General features: G+C 31.6%; 1 protein-coding gene across 2 annotated transcripts; it reads right to left on the bottom strand.

Moving 5' to 3' along the window:
* Positions 1-1,236: 1,236 nt before the first annotated feature.
* LOC133317258 (heavy metal-associated isoprenylated plant protein 22-like) lies at positions 1,237-2,690 on the bottom strand. 2 transcript variants are annotated; one of them, XM_061519112.1, is made up of 3 exons: positions 2,341-2,690; positions 2,158-2,218; positions 1,237-1,744 (listed from the first exon to the last, which is right to left on the bottom strand). In XM_061519112.1, the coding sequence occupies exons 1-3, from the start codon at positions 2,413-2,415 to the stop codon at positions 1,452-1,454; spliced, it is 429 nt and encodes a 142-aa protein (XP_061375096.1). In that variant the 5' UTR covers positions 2,416-2,690; the 3' UTR covers positions 1,237-1,451. The 2 variants fall into 2 exon arrangements, with proteins under 2 accessions (XP_061375096.1, XP_061375095.1); XM_061519111.1 differs by having other exon boundaries at positions 2,158-2,233; positions 2,341-2,661.
* Between the last annotated feature and the right edge of the window lie 8,661 nt (positions 2,691-11,351).

The raw sequence follows: 11,351 nt of genomic DNA, 5'->3' as shown, positions 1-11,351 counted from the left end.
CCAAATAACCTGAAAGAATATTAAAGCGGGTCAATTTTAGATTTGCAGGATGGTAGGTGATGCTATACAAATTTTTGTGTGTTATTTTTTGTCAAAACGTATTTGAAAACAAATGTAAAAGGAAAAGTTCTTACACCAATTATTAAGGTTGATTTTACTTGCATTTACATGTTCTAATTTATTGAATATCAGAGTTCACCTAAACCATTAAATACATGTAGAATCAAAATTAATAATTGAGGTAAGAGTTATTATTTTTATACTAATAAGTTGATATATATATATATATATATATATATATATATATATATATATATATATATATATATATATATATATATATATAGGTAAGATTCTTTGACATCAGTACCAAATTTGAAATTTCACACCTCTTCTGAGAGTCATTAGATAAAAAAAGATCAACGACTTTGATTTGTAAACATGTGACACCATTGATCTTTTTTGATCTAATAACTCTCAGATAATGTGTCAAATTTCAAATTTGACACTAGTGTTAAAAGATCATACCTCATATATATATATATATATATATATACATACATATACACACACAGATATATATATATAAAGCTCCTTTTTGTTATAAAATTGGGGTTTGCACTCATCATTTAACATGACATAAAAAAGTTTCCTACACACAATATTTTGTGGGGCCCACATTTTTTGAAGCAAAAAAAAAATTAGGACACGCAAAACGAATCTCTATAACATTACACAATCATTTTCCTACAACATAACTCTTATAAAACCCTATAAAAATTGTGTGAAATGTTATAAAGCTACAAGAAATTATCTTCCATTAAGTAGTATTGTAAAGAACCAATTCAACCCAAAATCTTAAGGTGTTGAGTTAGAGCCTTTTTAATGATTTATATTATTCTCTAACATATCTACGCAAGAGACTTTTGGGCTTGAAGCGTGGATATTACACAAGTCTAATTTTTTGTTTACCGTGTCCAATTTAATTCCATAAAAAAAGGGGGCAGTGAAGATCGAATTCGTGACCTTAAGGTCACTGAAATTTTGATACTGTGTAAAAAATCAATTCAACCCAAAATCTTAAAGTGTTGAAGGTGTTGGGTGAGAACTTTTTTAATGATTTATATTATTCTCTAACAAGTATACCCCGTGATCAAACTTGGAATGCTTATAGAACATCCTAGATAATAATTCATAATAAAGAAGTTAAAAATATAGAAATAAGACAAATCCGTTTGTACAAGCTAACGATGAAGTATAATAACGGTGATCAAACATAATAATCCTCTTCTATTCTTCCAACACCAAAACTTGGTTCCTAGTCGTTTAAAACATACAGGAGTATAAAGTAGCCTCAATCAAAGTCTTGTTATTACAGTAGTCCTCAAAATCGATCCATGCATACAGCAAGAACCATGTATATATATATATATTATAAACTTGCAAGCCCTTTACATGATTGAACATGCATTGGGGTTTTCATCACTGAAGAGTGAGGTGAGCTTCTCATCGAGTGCATTTGGGCTAGGTAAGGCTTGGACAGTGTTTTTAACATAACCTGGTGGTGCCTTCTTGTCATAAACCTGTGCTAAATAAGGATAAGCCACCAAGTTGTAAGGAATATAGGGCCAAAACTCTGCTCTCTTTCCCGTGTTTTGCACTTTCTTTAAGACCCTGTTTCGGTCCACGTAACCAGTTACAGTTACCTTGCTTTGCTTTCTATTCACCTCTACTTGCTTCACACCTGCATTGTTCTCAAGTGATTTAGTAAAAACTCTCTTTTTTCTAACCAAGAACAAATTTATTTATTTATTTTTTTAAGAAAATCCATCTAGGATTTGAACATTCTCATAAAACATATTAACAAAAAGAACACGAAAAAAATGATGCAATTTTAGACGGGGAAGGTCCGCTTACAAATTTTTGCAAATTACACTATTTCTTCTGGGAGAACACTAGGTTACACTATGTTCTCCTGTGAGAACATAGTGTAGTTTGTAAACAAAAATGTTTGTAAATATAACCCTTCCCATTTTAGATAAGAAGAGAAATAATGGAAAAGATGTTCATGTCTTGTGAGACATGCATGTTAATTTTAAATGGCAATAGCATTAGGTCTATAAAGAAAGAGTAAGAAAGAGAGAGATATTAATTAACCTTTCATGTGTGCAACCGAATTCCTAACTCTTCTTTCACAGCCATCACAGTCCATTTTCACCTTGATTTCAACCGTCTATAAGAGAAAGAAGAAGCATAAAAAATCAGAATTAGTTTTAAGACTAGGGACACAATATAACACCTTGATTTTTTCATTAGTAAGGACTGAGAACTAAAGAAAACCTGCATTGTTTTGCGTTTCTTTCTAGTGGAGGGGGATACTGAGAAATAATCTGAAAGATAATCAAGAATACCCATTTGTTGAGTTCAAGAGCAGAGAAAAAGAACAGAGTAATTAAGAGAGAGGGGGAAATCAGAGAAGGGGAACAAGGGGTTCTTCTATCTGGTCTCGGACAAAAATTTTGGGGTACCAAATTGTACGTTTAAAGGGGAAGTGGTTCCCTTTATATAGATGAAGAAGTTGTGTTCCCAAATTATGCCAAAATTTAATGTGAAAAATCATGCTTGTAATGACTTCTGTTGTCCCACAAACAAACACAAATCATGTCCCTCTCAAATATTTGGGTATCAATTGGCTACGAGACAAGTTGCCGTGATACTAGGTGTTACAGGTGTTACCTCAATTTTGTTAACCAGCTCATATTTTATTTAGACCATTATTTTCAGTCTCAGATTCAAACTTGAAACCCCTAATTAAAGAGCTTCAACCAATGGTAATTGGAAGTTAGTAATTTTTTTATTTGCATAGTCATTTAAGTTCATAAGTGACTGTCCCATTAAAATTTGAACTCTAGCTAACTTAGTTGACGTAGTTTGCCTTTACCTGTTGTTCCAACACGTTACGGGCTAGTTGCTGAATTTTTCAACTATTTGTTTATAAAGTATAAACATTAGCGACAAAATATTTAATAACTAATTTGGACATTGATTAAGGTAAGTGATAACAGCATGTTTGTGTTAAAATTGAAAAATTCTTATACTGTAAATCCTAATTGAGAGTGGTGTTTTGTCTTGATTTTGAAATGAAAAGAGTTTTTTCTCACCTAATACTTCTATCCACCAAAAACAAATGAGAAAATATGATCCTTAAAAACTTATTATTATTTGAGTAAGCGTAAAATCTTTATTTGCAGCCGCAGCTGAGCTGTTTTCTTTTGCCTCAAGAAAGAAACAGTTGTCAAGTTTCTCCTTATATACCTCTGTTTTATTTTCCGCAGAATGGCCTACATCTTGTTCTGCACATGTGTATTACAGGGGTTATTTGACTTAAGACTTCAAAGCCCGCGTTTCTGTTCCTTTGTTTCATACTTATTAACGTTTATTTAAATATGCACCATAATTCCATATATATATATATATATATATATATATATATATATATATATATATATATATGAGGTAGGATCCTTTGACACCTCGTCTGAGAGCCATTAGATCAAAAAAGATCAAAGTGTCACATGCTTACAAATCAGAGCCGTTGATTTTTTTTGATCTAACAGCCCTCAGATGAAGTGTCAAATTTGAAATTTGTCACCGGTGTCAAAAGATCCTATATATATAGGGATAAACATTTCTGCAGCCACTTTAGATAAGCTTATCTACAGCTATCCTTTATAACTATGTTATCCCGGGAGAACATAGTTATAACATTAAAAGTTATTTTTTTTTCTCTCCTCATTTACTTTTCAGAACCTGTCTGCTGACGTGGAGAGAAAAAAAAACCAACTTTAATGTTATAACTATATTCTCCCAGGAGAACGTAGTTATAAATGGATAGCTGTAGATAAGCTTATCTAAAGTGACTGCAGAAATATTTTTTTTCCACATATATATATATATATATATATATAAATCAAGTTATTTTTACACCGTTATAACAATAAGAAAACTAACAACAAATTTTGGCTATTGATTTGTTAGCATCTAACAGCTCATATATATAATAAATTAGAAACATTAAATATAAATAGTATCAACGACTAAGATTGAGCGTATAACATATATATATATATATATATATATATATATATATATATATATATATATAAGGCTTATCATTTCTCAAGCTGCTTGAGATAATCTTATCTCCGGCTACTAAATCATAACCGTACAAAGATGGATCAATGGTGATAAAGGAAGAGAGAGAAAAAAGAAATCATAACCATTCAAAGGTGAATCAATTGATATAAGGAAATAAATAAATAAAACGACGTAGTTTTGAAGTAGCCGGAGATAAACTTATCTCAAGCTGCTTGAGAAATGATTTTTCCATAAATATATATAGGTAGGATACTTTGATATCAGTGTCAAATTTGAAATTTGACATCTCATCTGATAGTCGTTAAATCAAAAAAGATCAATGGTGTCACATGCTTACAAATTAGAGTCGTTGATCTTTTCTGATCTAATGACTCTCAAATGAAGTGTCAAATTTCAAATTTGACACTGATGTCAAAGTATCCTACCTCATATATATATATGGGATAAATTATTCTACCTATCTTTGCCTATCACTTTCTAACATTGTTAAATCAGAATCTCAACTATCTTTATCATTTCTCTTTCTTACCGAGATTACGATATAATAATATTAGAGAATAATAAAAAAAAGTAGACAGAAAAAAAATATAAAAAATAACATATCCCTAAGAGAGAGAGAGATTATCATCATAATACCAAGAATCATGTCTAGTTACGGCAAGATAATGAAAATGATGTCATGGTTTTAATTAATTATGCACACAACCCTGAATCTTGCTGTGGCAACCAAGGTGCATGCCATGGGATGTGTTCCTTGTATCTTAGTTAAATTAAAGTTTAAGAACAGCTATTTGCACCTTTGTCTTCCCATTATTGGAAAATTAGAAGGTAGATATCTATAATATAACTTTCTTTTTATATTATTAGATAATTCTATGTGCTATAGTATTTTATTCATATGTGCCAATTGATAAATTTTATTTTTGATTCCAACATACGTAATAGCTAGATCCAGCTAGATTGAGCCCTCTAGTTTGCGGCTTTTATAGTTTGCTTACGCGCATTGTTAGTTGTAATTATGCCAAATACTTATGTAATATAAAAACATCGAAACAACGTTCATTTGGTGCTGAGTTAAAGCTAAAGTGCATAAAACTGATCTGATTCGTTTGCGGTGGCTTTGGCTCTAAAATTGAATCTCTATTCAATAATTGTAATTCAATTGGGAACACAGGTCAAGTAGGTGATGAGAAATTTGAGTTCGATTTTCACATATATATTTTTAGAAAAGACAAAAATCTTTAACTGTGATTAAACCTTGACTCGGGAGTAATTTTATAGCTAAGAATATTGTAAGCTGATTTGTCTCAAAAAGGCAATTAAGGTGAGTATAAAAAAAATTGAATTTCTAAATATTTCTTGGGTTAACCTCAAATTTAATATAAAATTCAAGGTTGATCTCAAACCAAAGTGATGGTTTGCAACTTTCTCTTGTAATTGGTGAGTGATGGTTTGCAACTCAGCATGTACAGCGTGGATGCTATAATATAAACTCTTAAATTATCGAACGAATTGACGCAATTTTGGGATTTGCAACAAATTACAATCCATTTTATAGATCAAAAGCTTCGAAATTACGCTACCAATAAGTTTAACTCATCATTTAAGTTTTATTTATTTATTTTCGTAGTCAACACTATTCTTGACAAAAATAATTAGATGTTTCCGTGAATTATTCAAACATATACATACATATAATGATGAGAGAAACGGATAACAATAATTGAAAGCCCACATCCTTCTGATGATCTTTTACCTCACTTTCTTGTTATTTGTATGTGCGTGTGGGTTTTTTTTTTTTTTTTTTTCACGAGCTTCTTCAACATAAGATAAATTGTTTGGGCTAATGAGATTGTCCCTCCGAACAAGTCTTGTTGCATATTTTTTTTTTCTTACAATGTTTAATTCCCTGGTGAAAGACCAATCTTCATTCATGGTATTAAGACTGTTTTTCCTTACGAATATATTTCTACAGGATCGAATCTTAAAATTTGAAGTGACCTTTAATCGATGAGTTAATCTTTCTTACCACTTAAGTCACTCTCCTTATAGGTTACATTCTTGTTGTCTTAATTAATAGAATTTCAATGTTCTTAATTACAATTTATGGCCTCCGTAATTTATCCTAGTCACAATCCAATTACGTATGTTTGTTGCCTTGGTGGACAAGCACTAATACTTCGACGGAATTTTTTAGGGAATATTTCTTTCTTCTTTTTCTTCCCTTTGTGATATTGATAAGTTGTTAATTGAGTTTGTTTGTTAAGTATAAATTTAAGTAAACAATTTTAAAACAAATAAAGAAGAAGAATAAAAATAATTGGCACACAAAACTTATCGTAGAAAACTCAATGTGGTGTTGGGTGTGTTTAATGTGTATTAGGTTTGCAATTCGATTCTCATGTAATGCTCAAAGAAAACTTAATGTGGAAAAAAATCACGACACATTTATCGAAGTCCACTCAAATCACTACTATTACTATCATTGAATAATAATAATGGATACACAAACACAATGTTCTCTCTCTATGCAACAATATAGGAATCAAATAACATCATCTAAAAATGGAAATCAAGATATAAAAGTGAGGAAGGAAGTCATCAATTATGCTCCAAAGGGATAAATATATCGCTCTAGAGACCTCCAAATCACAAAACAACAATTGGATATGGAGTACTAGATGCCAAGAACAATCTCCTAAAATTTGAGCTTATTCCGACAAAGTCTCGTTTTTGGATTTATCGGATAAGTCTTTTTTTTTTTTCTCTTTAATCTCTCCTCTCTTTTCTTTCTTTTTGTCTTATCACTGCTTTCTTTCTTTACTTTTTTTTCTCTCTCTCATAGAGGCGCTGCTCTCTTTCTTTTTTTCTCTACTACGGCTACCACTTTTTTCTTCTATATATAGATATCGCTTATCTCATTTTATTTTTTTAAAATTTAGGTTTAAACTTTAAACAAAGCAAATAGGCCATGGGCCCAGGTCACGGACCCAATAAATCTCCCTCATTGTGACCATGAGGGAGGAAACCATTATCTAACTCTTCACTCTAACATGTTGATTAAAATCGTTACTAGAGAGAAGTTTGAGTTAAACAAGGAGCCTATACACATGGACTTCAAGTGAGAGTTAGATTATGATTTACTCCCTTATAGTTACGAGATGAGAGATTTGTTGGGTCTGTGACCTGGGCTCATGGCTTATTTGCTTTTTTTAAAACCTAAATTTTAAAATAAAAAAATTAACATGAATGATGTCTATATATAGAAGAAAAGAGAGGTAGTGACAATAGAGGCAAAAAGGAAAAGAACAGCGTTGCTGTGAGAGAAAGAAAGCGTCAGCAAGGAAAAAAGAAAGAAGAAAGAAAATAGGAGAAAGAGAAAAAAGAAAAAGAAAGAAAAAAGACTTCTCAGGTGAATCCAACGGCGAGACTTTAACGGAATGAAATCAAATTTTAGGGGAGACATTTAGTACTTCATATCCAACAGTCGTTTTATGATTTGGAGGTAACTAGAGCGACATTTTTTTCCCCCTCTGGAGCATTATTGGTGACTTCTTTCCTCACTTTTATCTTTTCTCTCTCTTCTTTCTTTTTCCTTGTCATTGCTTTCTTTTTCTATTTTTTTCTATCTTTGTCTTTTCTTTTCTCTTTACCATTGTTACCTCTTTTTTCTTCCATATATAGGCAACATTTATCTCATTTTTTCTTTTTAAAATATAGGATTAAACAAAGAAAAAGGGGCCACTGGCCTAGATCACGAATCCAACAATCTTTACTCTGTTAACTTAAGGACCATGTAATTATAAATAGGACTTGTTGTTGTGATATTGACAAGTGTACCGGGTACAAGTAATAAAGTAATGAGAATAATATCGCTCCCATGAGGATTGATCCACCAAGCACTATTTTCATTACTCTACCAAAGTTGGATCAATTAGAATAATTTTTGTGAATTTGATTGAAATAATAAAACTGATGTGACAACTACCAAATAACTATTAATACCAAGAAAAGAACTCAGATTTAAAAATTAAAATGAAAATCAAGAACGAGATGAGTAGTTAAGGTTTCGACTTTCGTGATTTTCTCCTATTCAATCTACTCTTTTCCTCAAATAATATTCAAACTCATGTTGAGCAACTCATCACAAATTAATCAAAATTTAATCCCTTGGTATTTCAATTCTTTGACCTATTAAGAATCCCGATTCCTTAGTAATTCTGCTTTGGGCAAGCATTAACATAATCATAGGTTATATTAGTCTGTCCTTAAATCAAACAAAACCTAGCAATTATTTAACTTAAAATTCTACACCAACATCCCTATTGTCATGCAAAATTCAAACGTTCCTCTATTATTGGCCAAATTGCAAAAGAACTAAGAATGAAAATTAGAATAATTGCATAATATGAAAAGATGGATATTATATTGATAGTAAAGAGTAAATCCATTCAAAATTCAAAAGGTTCTATATAACCCTAACTACAAGAGAGTTTAGCCAGATATGGCAGAAGAAATAAAAAAAAGTGAAGAAAGAAAATTATTTAAATCCATAAAAAAGAACTTGATGATTGATCTCCACGGTGATGCTTTGATCTTTTCTCCAACCTCGCAGTCCAAGAACTCAACTTTTCTCTTCTTCTAGTCGCAGAACGCAATGTGTCTTTCCTTTTTTTACTTTTTATAAAAGTCCATGGGCTTTTTGGGATGATGGTCACTGAGTTTACTTGCTGGAGAGAGCAATATTAGGAAAAAAATCATTCTCTGATGTTCCTCGTTGAGTTTGCTCGCTAGAACGAGCAACTCAATGAGCATTCACACGAATATTGATCTCTCTAGCCCTCCTCGTTGAGTGTGCTTACTCGAGAAGGCATTCTAGCGAGGAAAACTAGAAAAAAATGCCTCTCTGGAGTTGCTCGCTATAGCGAGCAGGCTAGCGATCCTATTGATTTTTGAACTTTGATCTCCCTAGCTTTCTTGATCTAATCCTTGATCTATCTTAGCATTTTTTACTTATAACCAATACAATTTTAATCAAGATCGTATCAAATAAGAGGACTCCAATGTCTTTTGTAATTTACTAAAACTTACCACATCTTTAACCATATTCAACAGTATTTAATATAATTTGGTCCTAAAAGTATGATATATTCAAGACTTAACACTTGTGAACGTTCTATTAAAGAGAAAAAAGACTTATCTGGTTTTTAAAGGAACACATATTTTGGAGGATAAAAGATCTTATGAGAGGCTTTTGAAAGAAACAACCAAAATTTGCAAAGAACATTCCTATATTTCAAAGTTTAAAAATGTTTTTATGTTTGAATTATGTGCAAGATTCATCAAATCAGCAATTGCTTCAATAATTTATTTAACATAAATAATGATTATATTATGTATGAATTACCCTAAGATGCCATGAAAGTAGCATTAGTTTCCAAACACAAGCCTAGTTAAAATCAATTTAATCCACAAGATTATATTAATATTTAAGAAGGTATCATGCCTTGGCATTTTAGGTTCGGATTTTAGTTGATTGATCAAACTATCCTTAATTTAAAAATTATTTCCTAATATACTCTACTTTTAAAATTATTTATCAATCTATTATAGCTTGATTAAAGTTGGCCAAGTGGACCCCGCATCTTTCTTGAATTTTACATGTGATGCATTCCCATAGGACAACTTTAGTCAAACTTCGGTAAGAAACGTGGCCCACTTGATAAAATGTGTTTTGCATTTTTTAATATCTTAGAATCAATCAATGTTGATGTAAAGATTTTTGATGTTAAATTGTTTGTTCGACTTTGGTTTTGAAATTTTGGGTTATTTCAATGGCAAGCAAAGTAGTTGCACAGAAAAAATGTGATGAAGTGTTAGAAGTTGAATTTTTGTGATCTTGCAAAATGTAAAAAAGACTACTTGGTCAAATAGTGCTTCTAAAAAAATAAAAGTCATAAGTTAAATATTTTTTAAAAAATTCAATTTTACCTCATCTTCATTCCAACCACTTCACCTTATTATCATCACTGGGGATGGAAAAAATGCGCCAACTCACCAGGTAGGCTCGTAACCCGCAAAAAGTGGAGAAGGTTGAGTTGACAAAAATGAGCTGAAAACTCGAGCCAGCTCGAAAAAAATTTAGCCAACCTGGGTCAACCCACGGGTTGGGGGTTTATTTTTTAATTAAAAAATACAAAAAAATAGCAAACTGTCGTCACTTTCTTTCTTTCTCACACAATGTACTCCATTGGTCACCACTGCAAACCCAACTTCGTTTGAATTCCCCTACCAAGCTTCCACTCCTCACACTTCGTTTCCTTCACAACATCGCACACTCAAACCTGTCTTTTCACCTCTTTCTCTCGCCGTCAGCCTTTCTCCTTCTCGCACCTTGGATTTCGTGTGAGTCTTCCTATTACATTTTATGTCTCTCTTCTTAGGTCCTTTAGAAAAAAGCAAGATTCTTTGCTTATTGGGTTTACCTCATTATCTGTTACTTTTTTTTCTGGTTTTCCATGCATTTTGATTGTTAAAGCTCTCAAATGTTTTGTTTTTTAAGTTCCTTGAACAACCCCTTATGAACGATTCTTGCTTCATACTATGGAGACGCTAATAAGTAAAAATTAGTTATATTTTTCTGCTTTTCTTGGTACCTAGACAATCTATGTGCTTCCGATTATAAATATAATTAAGTTAGTCTGAAGTTAAGATTTTTTTTTTTAATACTGAAGGTTAGCTCACTTGTATTTGTAACAACAATTACTTTTTTTAGAGCCAATTCGCGAGCCATCTTTTCGAGCCAATCAGCGAGCCAACCCTAACCCAGGTCGGGTCGAGGTGGGTTATGATTTTTGTCTCTCTTTTTTTTTCGTGCCAACCCTAACCAAGCTCATTTTTTTCAAGTTACACACGGGTTGGGCCGGGTCGAGCTGGGTTGGCCCGTTTTGCCAAACCTCACCACTATCATATATCTTTTTTAGTAATTATATAAAGTGCTTATTAAAATATCCAAATAACTTTTTTATTTAAAAATACTTTATACATATTTCATCCAAATATAAAATAACTTTACATTTTAGAAAAAATCATTCTAAAAAAAGCAAGTCATAAAATGTTTTTTTTTATAAGCTCATCCTAACGGGCCCATAAGCTTTTTAGGCTTCGAAAAATGCATGCATCAGCAACGGACC

The sequence above is a fragment of the Gastrolobium bilobum genome, unplaced genomic scaffold (genome assembly GCF_033153095.1).
Source record: "Gastrolobium bilobum isolate Gb01-03AN ecotype WA unplaced genomic scaffold, APGP_CSIRO_Gbil_v1 utg1269, whole genome shotgun sequence".
Classification (NCBI taxonomy): Eukaryota; Viridiplantae; Streptophyta; class Magnoliopsida; order Fabales; family Fabaceae; genus Gastrolobium; species Gastrolobium bilobum.
The sequence above is the reverse complement of the archived record's forward strand: the minus strand, read 5'-3'. Positions and strand labels throughout refer to the sequence as shown.